The 18,907-nt window shown below is 36.2% G+C and overlaps 1 protein-coding gene across 2 annotated transcripts in view; it reads left to right on the forward strand.

The window, feature by feature from the left end:
- COG6 (component of oligomeric golgi complex 6) overlaps positions 1-18,907 on the forward strand; it is a 57,839-nt gene that overhangs the window by 10,716 nt on the left and 28,216 nt on the right. For both annotated transcript variants that reach the window (XM_005147697.3, XM_031047742.2), the window contains exons 5-11: positions 6,066-6,177; positions 8,113-8,195; positions 8,422-8,492; positions 9,713-9,806; positions 13,254-13,382; positions 13,493-13,584; positions 18,032-18,096. In XM_005147697.3, the coding sequence (XP_005147754.2) occupies positions 6,066-6,177; positions 8,113-8,195; positions 8,422-8,492; positions 9,713-9,806; positions 13,254-13,382; positions 13,493-13,584; positions 18,032-18,096 (646 nt within the window). The remainder of the gene's footprint in view (positions 1-6,065; positions 6,178-8,112; positions 8,196-8,421; positions 8,493-9,712; positions 9,807-13,253; positions 13,383-13,492; positions 13,585-18,031; positions 18,097-18,907) is intronic.

Genomic DNA, 18,907 nt, shown 5'->3' on the forward strand with positions numbered 1-18,907 from the left:
AACTTGTAATTACATTTATTCCTGTGAATATGCTTCATGAGAAAAAGCAGTGATTGCCTACACTGAACTATAATTCAAAGTGGGGGAGGGTGAAGACTTGAAAATCTGAGGCAGATTTTTTGTTCTCATTTGTACCAAAGTAAAGCACAGGTAATGGCATTAACACAGGGATCAAAACAGCTAGAATGGATCTAAAAAACCCCAAAACAATCCACACCTTGATTTGTCAACATTCTAGCTATTTCTCTCTAGCAGAGAAAGTGCAAAGCCTTTTCTAGCTGGCAACCATGTAGTAGTCTGTTAAGGCATGGAGTACTCCTTGGTCAACAGAAATAAGGCATGGTTTTATGGGTTGAGAAATACTAATCTGAAATGCAGAATCAGTTACATGATACCATGCCTGACTGATGTTTGTCTAATCTACTCTTAGAAGAAAAGCCCAGGAACAGGAAGCCTATGATCTTCCTTCAGAATTGATTTTTGTTCTTTATTGTTTTCCTGATGTCTGATTTAGTTCTCATTTTGCTGCTGGTTAAGTTCCTTTGTTCTAATCTTACTCCAGGTAGATGTAGAGAGCAGTGTATTATTGTCATGCCTGTGGCAGTATTTTTGGATTTAATAGTAAATTTGAGGATAGACTCATCTGGCCCCTTTTAAGTGTCTTTATATCAGATTGTATAAAAGGTATTCTGAAGTTATCAGTCTGTTTGGTATGACTGTATCAACTAGGTCACCTCTTCAGGATGGAAAAGAATCTGTTCACTGGAAATATACTCCTTTTTAACTTGATCTCTGTTTGCAAGTTAGAAACCACATATTGTATTGTAAACATTACTGAACACTGATTACCTGGTAAGTATACATACTACGATTGCTGTGAAGTTTTGCATATGAAAATTGCTTATCCAGACTACTCTCTAGATACATATCAGTGGTGCTTGTAGGAAGCCTGATCAGTATGTAAGTAGAAAATCACTGAGCTATATGAATTTATTTACAGTATATAAGCTTTTTCGATTATCGTGTTTAGTAATCTGTTTGACAAGATTTGAATCATGTCAATGCAGTTAGTATCCTCTCGCTGAATTTTTTGTTTAGTCTTTTTGGTTTTTGTTACCTATTTATTTTTAGAGCAGAATATATTATATGGTAGGGCTGCAGCACTGCAGGCTAGTGTCTTAAATGGAAACTACAGATGGGAGAAACCTTCTAAGTTCAATCTTACACTACTGCTGCTCGCTGTCATTTGCATGATGACTTTCATAAACTCACTGGCTTTTCTAGAATATAACTAGTGAATTATTTTCGCATTTTGTAAGTGTTGCTTTTCTTGGAACATTTACTTCAAAAGCTTCTTCTTTCTAGTGAAAGCCTTTCCCTAATTTCCGACCTAATTCTTGTTTATAAATTGTCTGTTTTCTCATGTTGTCCTTTATCTTAAGAGCTTCCTTCATCTCCTCTCCTAAATTAGGTTCTTCATTCACATGATCATCCTGCTAGATCTGGTCTAATGGGAGTCCCTTGTTCTTGAGCACAGATGATCAGGATTGTGATCTGTTTTCTGGATGAGATCTCACTAAAGCCTCCTGTAATATTACTGCTATTCTCCTGTATCCTGGCATGTCAGTTCACTATGATTTTCTGTGCCTTCCTTTTTTTTTAATTAAGAAGATTTCATAATTATATTATGAGGTGGAATTGGTCACTGAATACCTTCTCACAGGATTTCAGTTCTCCCTTTAATAAAAGTTGTTTGACTGCAAAATGTAGAATAAAAACATTTGTTCTCAGCATTTACAAACGTATTTTTGCACCTGGTACTTAAGAATGGTTTCCTAACACTTACCAGTGCATTTTATCATATAGTCTTGTACATTTGACTCCCAGAAGAAACATCACAGAAAAATAATTTTGCCACCTGCTGCTGAAAAGCATTTATACATGTCAGTTAAATATGGTTGTTATTTCTTTAGGGGTTAGAAATACTCAGTCTTTCTGAGGCTTTAAAAATGTGTTGAATCCTAAGTATCACAAATTAAAAGTAACTTCAGAACATGCTGATATGACTTGTCCTAGGTAAAGGAAGCTCACAGATTTTTATGCTGTATTTTGTGGCAAGATAAAACTAAACTTTCGAAAAGCCTGTTTCCCTCCATCTCATTTTTTGAGCTGTCTAGGTGATAATCCTAACAAACAGTGGACATTTGTATTTGATTCAAGGGAAAAGTGCATGAAGTGCATAGTTTTCCCAGCCTTTTGAGTTCTCTTGCAAAAGAATTCTGTCTCCCTGGCAACGATTAAAACTGGGGAAATTGCTCTTTGTTGCATTCCCGTCCCCCACCCAAGCTCCAAAGTCTAGCAGAGCTTGGCACTTCCCCCTTTGCATCAGTGCAGTGTTCCCATGATCTTTTAGTTTTGTTGCTTTATGTAGGGATAACCTTGGTAAAAGGGAAAATAAAACAACACCTTTGGGATAAGAGCACAGTGTGTCGTTTCCTCTGCTCTACTGCTCTTGCTTAGACACAACTTAGAGATGATTATGTTTACAGAAAAGCCAGTGGATCTTGTAATGTTGAGGTGTCTGCACAGGTACCGACTGCTGTAGGTTGTATATAAGGTGACCTTACTCTTGCATTTGTTGTTACCTGCTTTGTGCTTTTCATAGGACTTGGTGCAGTAAAATACCTATAGCAAACTTGAGTAAGGCTGATGAAATCCTAGTTAAATATCTGTTAGCTTATGTCTGAGGAAATACACATTTATATGTAAAATTAAATACCTGTGTGAATGTATTTCTTTCGTTAATACTTTATATTGTGAGGTAAAAGTCCAGGTTATGCAGCACTTACATGTTCTGTTACTGATCCATCATCTAGGATATAGAATCTCTCATGTGGATTGATAACCAAGGCAACTTTCATAGCCAGAATAAGCAGAGGTGGCTAACTGGGTTTGGAAACTGAGTAGCTTGTTGAACTTCCATGTGCTTTTTAGAGAGCCCGAAAGAAATAGCTTTTAGGTTTAAGATAGGTGTTTCTCACTGCCTCTGCATCACTTGAGAAAGATAGGTAAAACATTGCTGCCACCTTGAGGGTATTATCTTGTGTTTACATTGTGAAACTTTCAGCTTGCTAGAATGCTGGAGTTTAATATATTTGCCCAGTTTTATAGAAGTTAATTATTGGGAGTGTGTAGAGGGTGAGCAGTTACAGCAGATATTAGCCAAAGACAGAGCCAGGGATTAGAATGACTTTAAAGCATGATGTTTTATTGAACCTTGTTCTCAGTAGCAGCAAAAAAGACTGTGCAGAGTGAGGACTTGCAAGCAGAGAGAGATTGAGTAGCAAGATTTTCTTCCATTGTTCATTTTTATAACCTCAGGAGTGAAGGGACCGCAGAATTCCAGGATAGACTAATGGGCATGCTGTTTGTACAGTTCCTGACTCTGGTCCTTGTTCTTTGAAATGATTCCAGCAAAATCTGCAAAGTAAACTGAAACAACTGTGTTGCCCAGTATATTGCACTTCTTAAATACGGAGTTCCCCCTGCTCTCAGTTTGGTGAAAGTGTACATTCAAATAATCTGAAGAACAGGATGTAATGGTAAATGGAAATTTTCTGTAAGAGACCTTAGAATTTTATGCACTCTGGGAATACACACATTGAAAGAACAGAAAAAACTCTCAACATCCCATCTTTGTGGGAGATCTTGTTTCAGTCGAAACCAAAGAAATCTTGCATTTGTTACTCTAGTCTCTTTCCTACCTTTCTTCATTTCCCTAAAGGGAGAGATAATCCAGTGTATTTCCAGCTTTATAGTTTTGTATTGAATTGAGAAGAGGGATTGAGAGCAACTATTGCTCCCTTGTTTTGACAGCTCACTGTGCTGGCACACCCCTTACAAGAAGGAGTGGGCAGAACTTGGTACCCTGCAGTGCCTTAGTACAGGCCTGTGGTAAACCGAATTAGAGAATACATATAACTTCCACCCCCCAAAAATAAACAAAAAGTTGTTTTTTATTCCATTTCCTTCCAGATTTGTTTCTTGATAAGATTCCAAGATTCTGACACCTTGGAAAGGGAATTATAGCGGAGGGATGAGTAGGGATTGACAAGGCAGACTGAGCAGCATGGTTTAGGCTGCTGTGGCATCAGTATAATGATGAAATATATCACTGCAAAGCATATCTGAGCCATCTTTTATATGTTTTATGAGAATGATGAGTTATCATCAGAAATTCTCTCACAAACCTAATAATTAAATACTCTTTTGTCTGTTAAATCCTCTTGTCTATTAATTCTCTTAAGTATGGTTTGTAGACAGCTTTTGTTGGTATTTTTATCTCTTATCTCCAGCTGAAGTTACATCCTGGCTTCCTCTCTTCAGATTCTGTTGCCTATTCTTCCTGCTGAAAATGTGTTGAATGTCTTCAAAATTATATTTTTCCATGCTTCTTGCACTCTTTTGAGGTCTACCACAATTTCTGTGTCAGAAAAGCACATCAGTGAAGCTAGAGAACAGTGCCAGCTCTGCTTAGGTTTGAAAATAGTTTTGCATGTCCTCAGCCCAGTATGAGAGATGTAGGTAAAGTTATTCAAAGAGAAGATGGGGCAACTTTAGTCCCTTTAGACCCATCACTTGACATGTCTCCTTTCTCTGCACTCAAAAGTCTTTTGGTGCTTTCTATTCTCTCTTAAGTCTATCACTTTTCCATGCCACCCTGTTGTGCTTAGAAAACTGACTCTGTGTCCTTGCTACACCATCTTGATGCTTCTCAGTCTCTTGCCTCTGTTCCGGATACCTTTCATTTCTTCCTCTATCCGCATTTTCTTATTTGCAAGCTATGCATGCACTCTTAAGCCCTCCCTTTTAGACTTCTTCCCTGTTCTTCCTCACTTGCAGTGAGCTACCACAAGATTGCTTGGAAAGTGATACAGTTTTTCATTGATGGTTCGCTGTTCAGTATGCTAGAGCACTGATGCTTGCAAAACGTTTGATCTGATTTCTAAAAGAGTTTGTGGTACTGCAGGATGGGAAGGTCATCCATGTCAACAGAAGGGAAGATGGATTTCCGTGCTTCTTCAGCTGAATGAAGTCCAGACACTAGTTAAATAGTAGAGAAGGAGTAAATAAAAGCAAGTTAACTTTTCAGGCTTTGATCATGCAAGGAAATTTAATTATTGCAGTCAGTATTAGAAGTGTACTTGCCTGTCTTACCACCCTATAATAAGTGTGCTTATCTGGCAGTAACTACATTGGAAGCTGAAATGATCTAGATGTAATTGAGCCTTATTCTTCTACAAATAACTAATTAGTGTCTTCTCAATGTCTTGAAAAAATAGTCTTTATTTCCTGGAATGCTGTGTGCTTAAACCACAGTTTGAGCTAATTTTATGTTGCTACAGGAATTCCAGTCCCTTCCTGTGGAATAAAACTATATTAATTCGGGTCCTGTGGTTGTAATGTGTATGACGAAATGTGCAAAACGATACTGCCCACAAGATGGCGTTGGCATATTACATCCCTGCTGTGTTCATTTCGGAGAGGGTAATCAGCAAGAGAATTAGCCATTGCATTTTGATTGCTTGTGAGATTGGTAAATTTGTATCCTGACTGTATGTTGTTAAAAAGAAATGGGTCTATTAGATGATCATTTTCTCATTTTGGGTGCTACAGCCCTTTGTGTGTCTCAGAAAGTGTGACTTGAAACCTTATTCTTTCCTTGATGAATTTGAATGAAAATAACTGCAACCATTACAACTGTGCAAGCACAAAGTATCTGAATTAGATAATTTGTGATACAAATGCTAAAGGAATATTTTTGAAAGATCTTACTAGTTTTTATATATGCAAACTTACCATTATATTGCCTTTACTCAGTTATCTAGGTAAGCTTAATAGAAAATTGTATGTGAGGATGTAACTCAAGTGTTTGATGGCAAGAACATACTGTTGTAATTTAATAACACTGATTTCTAATGCTAATTATATTTCCAAAAGTATGAATATGTAAAGTAAATCTGAAATGAGCATAAAAAAGTAATGTCCTCTTTGTTTTATTACAGTCAGAGACTAGAAATGAAAGCGCAAGTCGCAGATGCATTTATAGCAAAATTCCAGCTGACACCAGATGAAATGAACCTCCTTCGAGGCACAAAAGATGAGCCAATTACTGAGGTATCTCAATGAATATTAAAAGCTTTGCCCTGAACTAAAATGTAGAAGCATCCTAGCTGAATTGTACATGAGATCTTATTATCAGTTTGTAGTTTAATTTCTTACGGAGGAGCTTACCTTTTAACAGAATGGTGAATTTCTGATGAGTTGGAAATGTGTGATGAAAGATTCAAGGAACAAGAAAGAAAATCAGCATTAAATTCTAGTTTATATGATGAGTTAAAGAGGCAAATGAGTTATCATATGGTTCTACATTTCAAAAAGACCTTTATGAAGTCTGAATTTTAAGTGAAAATGTTTTAAAACTTCATCATACTCAAATGAAGCAAATGAGAAATTTGCAGCACTTCACCCTTGTGCATGTGTGCATTTTGCATATGGTTGATGAAGGTGTTATGTGCTGATTCATTTTTAGGCACCTTCCAAAACAAGTTTTGGAATGTTTATGGTTTTAATAGAAAGAGGCACATTATTCTGCACTAAAAGCAGAGGCTGAATAACGAGAGAATTGAGTACACCTAACGGATTTTTATTATTGTAGTTGCATAGAAACCTTCACTTAAATGTAGGCTACCTGCTGAGATGTACTATCTTGTTTCCACAGGCATCCTGTCTGCAGTTGCAGTTAAAACATTATTAAAGACATGGAACAGATAACCATAAACAGTGCTAATGAAAGCATAAATGGAATGTGTTAAATGATTGTGCACTTGAGTAATTGCTATATGCTTTTGTGCCAACTACTACTGTGAAAGAACATTCAGGTTTCTAAAAACACATGTTGCAGGGAACAATGATAGCAATGCTGTGCCATTTATTCAGTGCTCAGTTTGCAGCAGAATGAGGATTAGTCCTTTGACACTTTGATCTGTCTAAAAAATGCACAGATGTAGCAGAGATACAGTCATAGTTTTGCTACTGAAATGGCAGACTTCAGTAAAATCATGTGTGTGCATTTTCCCTCTGATAGAATCAACCAGCATGTTTAAAACATTTTTAGTCAGACTTCCTTTGGCAATTTTTTAACCGTTGTTTTGGTTTGGTTTGATTTTTATTTTTCCCTGAAGGAAGAAGGATTTGGGTTTTAATAAACATCATCTTCAACACACTTGATGCAAGGCAGTAGGTTAAATCAGTGTCCTACTTCACTTAAAATGTATATATTTTTATGTGACTTGTGCCAGAATGAAACTCTACTTTCCTGAGGCAAACTGGGTTCAAATCACAGAAGATATAACAGTTATATCTGCATTAACTACACCCCTCCATGGTGTTTGAATGATGTCTTCATTGTAAGACATTTGAAAATGTTAGTGGATTTCCATTTGCTCGTATTTCTGTGTTTTTTAGATTGTTTCTTTTTTCTTCACTGATGCTGCTGAGTTATTGAGGAAGGGAAGATTGTTCTGAAAAAACTTGGTTTACTCTGCTGCAGGTGTTTTATTTTTCTTAGAAATTGTTACCCCATTATATTAAAACAAAAAACATCAACCTGTACTCCTTGTACTTTAAAGAGCAAACTGAAACATGATAGTTGCTAATGTTAATGGGGAGAAGATGATGGAATGCGTAGTAATGTCCTCAGAATCTCCCTGAAGTGTTAACTAATAAACGTAAAATACACACATGCTATGTAAAAGTCAGGATAAAAACACATCTTTGCTGCTATTGTTACTTTTTGGGATTTTGTAGAAGAAAAGCATGATGTGATGGGAAAGAAAAATTGCCAAAGGCTTTTAGGTGGAATGAAAAATGAGGAGTGGCAAAGGGGGGCTTGTATTTCAAAAGCAGCACTTGGTACACAGACCTGTAAGGAATATAAGTACAGAATTGAAATGGGGAGTATAGAGTGCTAGAGATTTGGCTAAGAAGCTAGTGCTTTTGAATGCTGCTTTTATTTATATTTATTAATTTATTTATTTATTATTGATTTAGGATTTTTTCAAGGCTTTGGGAAGAGTAAAGCAAATTCATGATGATGTCAAGATTCTCCTCCGGACAAATCAGCAAAGGGCAGGGTGAGTGCCTCATAAATGAGTGTAAGATAACCATTTGCTAGTTAAAAGCAGAAGTTACGACAGGGTCTTATTCTTTACTTCCTATGACTATACAGAGTATTGCACAAAACACTGAAGAATAGTAACATCTTAATATTTTTAATAATGGTGTATTTTATTTGATTTGCATGTCTTTGCTAGTACTATCTAAAATAGTACTTGCAAATAAAATCTTTCTGTCTTGTAGCTTGGAAATTATGGAACAGATGGCTTTACTGCAAGAGACATCTTACGAACGACTTTACAGATGGACTCAAAGTAGGACTAAATGTTTTTATGTTTATGAAAATTATTATGATGATTCCTTTAATTCCTTCATGTGGATTGAACTCAGCAAAAACCCTTTCCAAGATTCATTAACAAGGCTTTGGGTTTCCTTCTTAGTGAAAGATTTGTTGTGAATAAAATAGTTAATTGGAAATTCTCTCCTTCTGGGGGCTAATCTCATCTCTGTTAGCAAAAGTCTATTATTTGTATTTTTGGATGGTTTTCCACAGAGAACAGCAACTACAGTTCGGTAGTCTAAGCAAATTGTTAAGTGTATGGCATTTCATTTTCTTACAGGTTTCAGGGGTGTTTTCATTTTTGACAATCTGGTAGTAATATCGAGTTTACTAGGAGGAGTGGGTTATTATCTTTAAAAAAGAAATAAACCAAACACAACCGTTTTTTATAAGGATGGTCTTTTGCATGATAGTAAGCGATTATTTTTTTTGCATGGATCCAAGCATCAGTGTTCAATATTACATCTTGATAGTGTAAAATGTAGATGTTTTTTTATTACTTCTCTGTACCTGTACATTGACAAGAAGATTTGTTGGGAAAAAAATATTTATGCTGCAGTGCAATACTGTATTCATTAGCTGTTGTTCAGTGCATGCTGAAACCTTAGATAATGGTTGTGGTTTCACCTTAATGAAAAGTCAGTAAATTTTATGCTGATGTTTGATTTAGTTTGTGCGATTTCCACATTCTTGTATGGAATGTACAAGATTATATAGTTAATGTGATTAAAGTAGAAAAATACCAAAAAACAAACAAAAAAGAAACAAAAAATCCCAACAACAAAAAAACTGCAAGCAGATGCCAATAAAGAAACCTCAACAAAACAAACCCACAGCTTGCTTAAATAATCACTTCCTTTTTTCTTAATAGTTTATCTGGAATGTAGTAAACAGTTATAAAGGAGCCTGACAGAATTCTGATGGCTGAATGATTTAACATTTGCATGTGGGGGTGCAAATAGATATTAAGCTTCCTTTAATATTTATTCTTGTTGATATTTATGATGGACATCCATTTTGCTTTATTGCTAATTTAGTTACAGTAACACAAACTAGGCCAGTAGCATATTCTGAAGGCTTCAATTCAAAATCAAAAATGTCTTGAGTTTTTCACTTATTTTTATGTTTGACAACTTGTTATAAAAGGCCTTACAGAGTAAAGAATGCGCTTTTATCTGTGTTGGTATTTTATAGATGAATGCAGGACTTTGACACAAGAATCATGTGACATTTCTCCAGTGCTCACTCAAGCCATGGAAGCTTTAAAAGATAGACCTGTCCTGTATAAGTAAGTAAATGTTCACTGTTATCTCTAACAGAAAGGAGTATTTCCAGTCCATAAAATTTAAAGATGGGCATGAATTACAGTGCCAAGGATGGTGATAATATACTCCTGTGTCAGATTAAAAAAAAAAAGTAAAAACAATGATGGTTCAACTCCTTTAAATTTCAGGAGTCTGACATAATTATGGTACAGTAAATGTCGTTGGGCTTTTTCCAACTTAGTGGTTTCTAATTGAAGTAAAATGTCAGACTGTTTTTATTTAACTGAATTTTGAATTTCTGCTGCTGTCATTGTAGGGTCTTTCTGAAGAAAAAAAAAAAAGGCTGTCCAAAGCATGTGATTGTCTCATTTGCATACACAAAGATTAAAATTGTTAAAGGCTAAATTAGCTTTTACTGAAATTCTTCTGGTAGTGAGAAAGTTTTCCATTATGAGTTGCACAGTAACCTACTAAAAAAAATCTATTACATATGGGCATATAAAGCCCATAGGAGTACATACATCTATATATATATATGTAAAATATACTACTGTTTAGTTCTTCACAATTTGCTGAAGGGACTTGATTAGAGACAGGTTAACCACGAGGTGGCACTGTAAGAACTACTTTTATTTGGGGTGACCGTAGCCAAAGAGGTACTTCCACTTCTGTGCTTTTTAGGGTTTTGTTTTGAAAACTACATTCATCACATTTTGCAGCTATTGCAAATTACTTTCAGCCACAGGCATCCAAGACAGCAGTATCCTTAGGCACTTTGTCAAAGGCTAGCCTCGTCTTTAGGAGTGTGAAATTTGTGAAGGTGTGACAGTGTAAACCTCCATGGAGCTCTTTATGGGGAAAATGCAAAGTGCAAGTGGACCTTAAAAATTCTGTCAGTATGAGAGAGAGTGCACATCTTGACATGCTCAGTCAGTTCTGCTGGTTGGTGTGAGGGAGGTGGTGTCACTTGACCTCCCCAGCTACTGCATGTGGTGATTGCAGTACATTGTGTCATAGCTGAGGATGCAGAGTCCTTTCTTGCTTTGTGCCCTCCAGGCCCTCATTCGCAGCTGCAAGGGATCAGTCACAGCTGTGTTCACAACATTTATAGGAGCATTTATGGAAACAGTTTTATTTTCTGTAAATATTTATTTTGTGAAATTATGTTACTTTCAAACTTCATAAAACCATTGTTTTGATTTCTTTTAACATTTAGGGGAAAAAAACCCCAAACATCTTCTGTATAAATCCACAACTGTCCAGGTTAAAATGAATCTGCAAAAGAGACTTTATTTTTCTTCTGACACCTCTCTCATCACCAGCAGTACTAGTGTTACCAAAGGTAGAACTTGGTAGGTAGAACTTCTCTCCTGCCTAAAGTGTGAAATTAAACATTACTGTAGAAGATGAAGCAATATGTCTCTCGTCATAGATTATCATGCTTAACTACTTTGCTACAGAAGTGTTGTGAAAATTGAAGTACTGATGCTTTACATTTTAAATCTCAAGATTTAATTTATTGCCTTCCAAAAATTTTTGTATACTTTCAGTACATAACAGAGTTTAAAATGTAAAAATTATGTCATACAAGAAAGTAATTTTAAATTGTTGTATGAGCACTGCTGTGTGATTTCTCCAAATCATTGCCTTTGCAGCTGGTAAATATTGTTGATTTGATTGGGTGAAAGTGAGTGAGATGGAGGAGGCAGGAGTTTAGAAAAAAAGCTACAAATTCTTGTTTTCTTATATGGTCTTATATCTTGTTAACTTAGGATGGCAGAAAGGTTGCACCATAGATGGACTTTTGGGAACTGCAGTCACTAGGGATCTGAAATAAGCATTTCCATTTGTTTTCCACTTCCTGGTTGTAACAGAAAACTGTTTCATAGGGAATACATCATAGCTCAAAGCAGTGTTCTCTTCCATCATCCACTGGTTTTCAGAGGTTTTTCTCCATCTTCTCCCTCTCTCTGCAGCGATCATTGGTTTACTGGGGTTTTAAAAAAATTGAAGCTGGGTTGAAAAGAATCCAAATGTTAACAAGTGTAAATTCAGTTATTACTGAATTTTTTAAGATGCAGGATTTTGTAATATTTGTACCCTGTTCTACTGAGAACAAAACAAAGATTAGTAGTTTTCTTTTTAAAACAAAATTATCATTATTAAATGTTTTCAAATTTAATAACAAGAACCCAAGATCTGTTTTGCTGCTGTATTTTTAATGATTTCTTATATTGCTGTTTATTGAAGGGAAAAAAAAAAAAAGCTTATCTGTTTTCTACAAACACTAGAGATTTTTTACTGCAGTGCTGCTACTTCTGGTCTGTGCCAGTAGTTGACAGCTCCCGGATCTTTCCCACTTTTAATTGCATAATTTTTGTAAATAGCAATTTATTAAAGACTTTTTCATTTGACTGCTTTTTTTAACTCAGCTATTTACTCTCTGGGTTAACAAGTACAGTGTATGAAGGATTTAAACAGAAATTTGTGGATTCTTCAGCGTGCTTTTTACCCTCCCTCTCTCAAATAGTAATGTTGATTAAAAAGAGTGAAAGTGAAGGATCCCTATGACTTTCTATAGTACAATAGAAATCCAATAGAATTTGTTACATATTTAAAACAGTATACTATTTTTTTTGGGTTTTGCTTGGGTTTTGTTTGTTTGGTCTTGTTTTCCACATCCGTTAATTGTGAATGCGGTAGTCATTTAACTTCAGTCAGTGAGTAATATGCTTTTTGTTATTATTTTTCTATCTGTTTAGCTGCTGGGTGTCATTGGTGAGTGACACCATGCTTATTCTTTGGCATTTATATTGGAAAAATAAACTGTCATGAGTATTTTCTTTTTCTCCTTTGTAATTTATGTGTTTTGTTCAAAATGCTTAAATTTGTTTTTGAAGAAGAGCTATGTGGCTTGCAGACATACTGTTTCTAAGCAGCAGTGGCAGGGATGTTAGCAGTGCTCAGTTCCCATCCCTCATTTGCTATCATGCATCAGCCCCAGTAGGAAGGTAGCCTGCTCCAAAAAATGAGCTGTGTGTATGTTGTTGGTATCTTCTCTGCTACCAGAAAGCCATTTGAGATTGCGCACTCTGGGCTGTAATTGTTCATCCATTAAGTATCTAAGACTAATTTGATTAAAATCAGTGAACAAGTATCAAATGAAAGTAACTTTCTTGCTACTAATCATGTACACACGTGTATGTGTTATATGCACAAAAATGTAAAAGCTGATTTTTCATTTATGTATTTGTGTGAGGTGAGAGAATGGGATGGTCAAGAAGCTACCTTTAGTATCTTCTTAGATTAAATGGGAAAATCTGATAGTTTTGAATGCTTTATATCAGAAATATTGATGCAAGATTCCTAGAAATATAAAAATAGTTGCTTGTATTAACTGTAAAGTCGATCTAGTAAACTGTGATAAGGTGAACTGTTTTGTTTTACTCATTTTCATGTTTCAATAACAGATACACTTTGGATGAGTTTGGAACAGCTAGGAGGAGTGCTGTGGTCCGTGGCTTTATAGATGCTCTCACTAGAGGAGGTCTGAGTGGTACTCCCCGCCCTATTGAAATGCACTCCCATGATCCTCTGAGGTACAGTACTAGCAAGAATGTATATGAAGTAATTCTTCTTTTGCCTGTTGGCACTTTGAATTCCTGACACCATAAACTTCTGATTTAAACAAATTTCTGTCTGTCTTTAGGTACATAGGAGACATGCTGGCCTGGTTGCATCAAGCTACAGCTTCTGAAAAAGAACACCTAGAAGCTATGTTAAAGCTTGTAACTATTGAAGGTAGTACTAGATTTTAAAATATAGATTGGGAAGTGATAGAAAGTTGAGTCTGTGATAAGTCAGAAAATATGATAAATTTCTTGGGCTGCACTACAGTTATGAGAGTGTGAGCTTAGATTTCCTAGGAAAAATTTCAGAATAGGCGGTGCTTGCAGTTTATCAAAAGAAAGCCCTTAACAAAGAAGACTGTTTCAAAACGCACTCTTCTTATTTTACTATGCTTATAACAGATTTACACTAAATTTGTAAAGGGACGTTTTAGACTGTAGCTGAGAGTTCAAAAATTGTCTGTAAAATGTATGAATACATATGTCTCCAAAAACATTGCCATATAGGGTTGCTTATTGCTATGTTGAGTATTCCTATTATTCCTTGCTCATATGTTCAGTAATTTTGAATAATATAATTCCTTCTCTCTTTAATCTTTTTCTTCTATGCTACAAGTAAAGTGTAATTTTCTTTCTGTCATGTGACATAATGAATGTAGGATTACAGAGGTCAAAGTATGCTGCTGTGTCAGGGTAGATTCTCCTTTGTCCTGTCACTACATGCCCTTGTAAAAAGTCCCTCTCCAGCTTTCTTGTAGGCCCCCTTAGGTATTGGAAAGCTGTAATAAGGTCTCCCCAGAGCCTTCTCTTCTCCAGGCTGAACAAGCCAAATACTCTCAGCTTATCTTCATAGCAGGGGTACTCCAGCCCTCTGATCATCTTCATGGCTCTCCTGTAGCCTTGCTCAAGCAGGTCCATGTCCCTCTTGTGTTGGGAGCCCCAGAGCTGCACACAGTACTGCAGGTCAGGTCTCACAAGAGCAGAGTAAAGGGGTAGGATCACCTCCCTTGACCTGCTGGCCACACTGCTTTTGATGCAGTCCAGCATGTAGTTGGCTTTCTGGGCTGTGAGCGCACATTGCCATGTCATGCTGAGCTTCTCATCAAGCAGTTGACTTTCCTACTTAATGGTATGAGAAAGGAGACTTTAGGAAATACTGTAAATCAAACTGAAGCAATGTTGAGTTTTATCTACAGTTACACAGAGTGCTATAGAATTGAATTTAATATCGTTTACTGACTATTTCAGGGAGATGGAAAAGCAGGCCTTGTGATTTAATGGTAGAGGAAAAGACATAGCAGTTCTTTGCAGGTGAGTCTCCTATGTTGGAGATATTCAAGGCTCACCTGGAAAAGTTCCTGTTTGATGTACTCTAGGTTTCCCTGCTCTTGCAGGGGGGGTTGGACTAGATGATCTTTCGAGGTCCCTTCCAACCCTTGGGATTCTGTGATTCTGTGAATATCTGATGCTTCTGCTGTAACTGGGGAGTCCTTAAGGACAAGTTGGCCTTATGGAGCATATTACTGTATCTTGTTCTGCAGTTGCTTGAGCAGTTGCTGCTGCCTAGGCCTTCATTCTATTCTGTAAATCTTGTACCTTTTCATGCAGTGATTTATTTAGCTATAAAATCCCTTGTGTTTCTGGCAAGGCGTTAGTTTGAGATGCCATGACTATGTAATTAGATATTTGAAGAGCATTTCAGTCATAAATCAGAGTAAATTACTTCAGAATTAAGAGCATATAAATGTTGTGAGGATTTTTTTATTTTTATTAAAAAATCACCAGCTCAGAACTTTTTTTTTTCTCAAGAGATAAGTATGAACAAGAGATTCGGTATTCCTGTCTGGAGGAAAAATATATTTTCCTAAGCTGTCCACGAATGGGTTTGCCATGACTGTTGTACAGTTCTGAAGAAGCATAAAAAATGGATTCTTAGCTTCATACTGGAAGCAGCAAAGCCTGGGAGGTGCTGTCTGTTAACTATACCTCTGCATCTTTGGGAGATTTGTTTTGATGACAAGGATGGTTATGCAATAAGATCTGTAAGACAAAGCAGTACTTAATGGGGTATCCCTAGATTTAATAAGAAATACTTATAGGATCTGCAGCTGTATCAAGTACCTTGAGATTATATGCTTTACATAAATAGAGATTCTGAGTTTGTAGTGGCTAGTCAGTGAGTACAGTGTTTCCGGTACTGAGAGGTTCAAGTTGAATTCCCTGCAGTCTTGAGGTGTCTTGTTGCGCAGGCTCCAAGCAGAGATTGACTTAATTTCACATAGCCAGTTTAAAAAGTGGACATATTTTTTATTTGAAGTTACAGTTAACAACAGACATTTGCATTTCCAGAGGGCAGATCTTAGCAAAAGTTAGATCTAAGGTAGACATTTCTGGAGACTTTCACCTCAACTGTCTGGGGTTTTTTCTTCCGTTCTCTATAGAGGGAGCCCAAGCAACTGCTATAGATAGACACATAACCTGTCTTCTAAAGTTAGGTTAGTCAAATGTTTTAACTTTAATTTCAACCTGAGTAGCTTTTTGTGGATGGTAGTGGTTTTATTATTTTAATTCAGAGGTGAAATAAAGGTGGATTTGGTCTTAGTGGAAGAAAAACTGTGAATGCCGCATTGTTAGAGAAGTGTTCCTATCCCAGTTTTTACTTTAAAAGAGAGCAAACTATGTAGCCTATAATCAGGTATTCACAAATACCTTTTAAAAAGTTTTAAAATGTTCAGCTTGCAAATGTTAACCGTTTAAAATTAATCTGACCAAAAATATTAAAATTTCAAGCACTGAAAACAAATTCAGAGAAATTTAGCTATTTTGCATTATACTGGACAAGCATAAAGCATGTAGTTCTCTTCTTTGGAGCTTGGGTGTTCTGCTAATAGGAGCCTTCTAGTCTTACAGAGATCTTGCACTTGGAAGGAAGAATTTCAGGCATTCTGTTTAAGGGATGCAGTAGAAACCAATTTTTTTTTATGGAGTTACAGGAACCCAGCTGGAGAGCAGAAGCCAAGCCAAGTCCAAGAAAGATAGCTCTCTTACAGAAGGGTACACAAACATGTAGGATGCATAAATGGTGTAGCAGGCAGGCAGAAGCATAACTTCAGTAATGAACTGTTTTCTAAAAGTGATTTTGGGTCTGTAAGAGTTGTTTATTCCATAATTCTTTTATGTCAGTGTGACATACTGAAACTTACAATAGTTGCATAACCCATTGTGATGGAAGTTTTCTTCTTACTGTTTGCTGAATCGAAAATATTCTAATGGGACAGGAAAATACGTGTGAAGGCACAAAAATGCAGTATATAAAGGCTCCCTGTCCTTTGGTATTTAAACTTGTATATGTTTTTCAGCTAAAACTTTCATACACAACAACTTGTTGTTACATCAGTCTGGTCTAGATACGCTATTGCAAATATGTGCTAGGTGCTTGTTATATTGATGAACAGTGAAAGTGTGACTGTCTCTAGTAAAAAAAAGTGTAAATTGCTGGGGTGTATCTGGGAGCTGGCTGTTACATAACAGACCATACGTCTTGTGGTTTGTCATCTTGGTTTGTGTCTTGATACCAATACTTGAATAGATAAACATATTTTTTTTACCTTGCCAATTTAATATGCTGAAATTCTTACGGCCACCACACAGAATTCAGTTCTTACATGGCTTTTGACGTAGCTTTGTTCAAAGGGGTACTGGCAAAGATCTCTGAAAATTTTTATTCTCAGAGGTAATCTCTTTTAGTCTGTAATAAGAGCTGTAAAATATAGCTTTAGGTCACTTGATTTCTGTCACATGTCACAGTCTGTTTACTGTTCATTGCATGGGTCCCATCTGAAGATGAACTCCTGTTGACAAGTTTTAAATTAGAATTAAAGTATTGCTTTCTCCATAAATCTATTCTGAGTTGTTACTGAAGTGAGAGCTTGAAGATCTGTTGCTTTCAGTTTGATTGATTTATGACAGTACTGGTTGCCATGCAACAATTCATTTGTGTTTCACAGTAAGTTAGGACAATAATTCTCTTTTGTATATAGTTCTGTGAAAGATGAGTTTCAGTTGCTGCTGGGGAGGAAGTATTTGCTAATGCTGCAGCACGTGATAGTGTGGAGGTACATATGTCATTTAATTGATAACAATGCCATGAGCACGTCAGCACTGAATGCTGACAGACACATGTATTTATGGTTCAGACCTTTCAAAATGGGTTTGTACTGTCGCTCCTTGAATATCTCACTGGCCTTTTTTTCTCCCTCCCCCCCTTTAATCTCAGGAAGTGCTAATATTGAGCTTTACTCTGACAGTTTTTTGCGAGATAATTTTTATTTCTCCTGGCTCCTTCCTCAAATCACCAGGCACTATGTTGTGCTAGAAGACAATTATATAGCATAAGGTAATGACTCTTCAGGACTCCGTTTTGTCGTGCAGCTATTTCTTAATGGTTAGATTTGAAGTTCAGTGGAGGTGTGAGCTAGTCTTGTGGAGGACAAAAAAACATGCAGTTCATAATGTTTTTTATGGAGGAGTAGCTTCTAAATTTGTTTATTTGTTTTATAGTCTTGAAGAAAAGAGAATTACATTTGCATAATCTTAGCATGTGTTTCCATTAACTGTAGGTGTGGAAGAAAATATTCAAGAAGTAGTTGGACACATCACAGAAGGTGTCTGCAGGCCTCTGAAGGTGAAGTATTTTGTTTTCTTAGCATTCTGAACATGAGAAATGTGTTGTGGATTTTTTTCTAGAACCTTTGTCCCCATCTCTGCAGTGTATTTTCAGTACTTTTGGTTAAGCATTAGATTTTCGTCGAATTAGATTCTCATCTAATAAAGAAACATAAAGGTCTTCAAAATTAAAGATTGTGTAGTTCATAGATACCTGGGTTAAATATCCATATAATGAGAGATACTAGGATGCTAAGTCTGTATCTTGATTTTTTTTTCTTTTTCCTAAGTTTGAGAGTGCTTACATATAAAAGATTGTTTTGGGATAAGTCTATAGGAATGGCAGTAGTGGGTCAAATGAAATGTCTGTCTGATTTACTACCATGTTTTTCATAGCAACTATTATATCATATGCTTAGGGAAAAGTGTACAGGCTACACAGGTGTGTCATGATACTTTGGTAGAATAGCTTCCTCATCTGTTTGTGAACTTTCGAAGGACTCACTTAGGCATAGCTACTGTGTATTTAATAGACCTCAGTAGATTTTTCCTGCATGAATACATCAAGTTGATATAAAATGTTGGTATTCATAACATATCCTGCGTGAGGGAAGTGCACATTTTTAACTGTGGAAAGCCAACTCACTTTGGTTTTGTTTTGTTTAACAACTCCAGCCCTTGTATTGAAAGAGACCATGAAAAATGTTTCCTACTTGCAGTCTTCATGCTGCCTTGGCTTGCTGTATTTCTGTCACATCCCTCCACGTCCTTTTTAAGTTACAGCCTTAGTCAGATTAGGATGCCCATTTGATAGAAATCCTTAATAATGA

Source organism: Melopsittacus undulatus, chromosome 2, assembly GCF_012275295.1.
Source record: "Melopsittacus undulatus isolate bMelUnd1 chromosome 2, bMelUnd1.mat.Z, whole genome shotgun sequence".
Taxonomy (NCBI): Eukaryota; Metazoa; Chordata; class Aves; order Psittaciformes; family Psittaculidae; genus Melopsittacus; species Melopsittacus undulatus.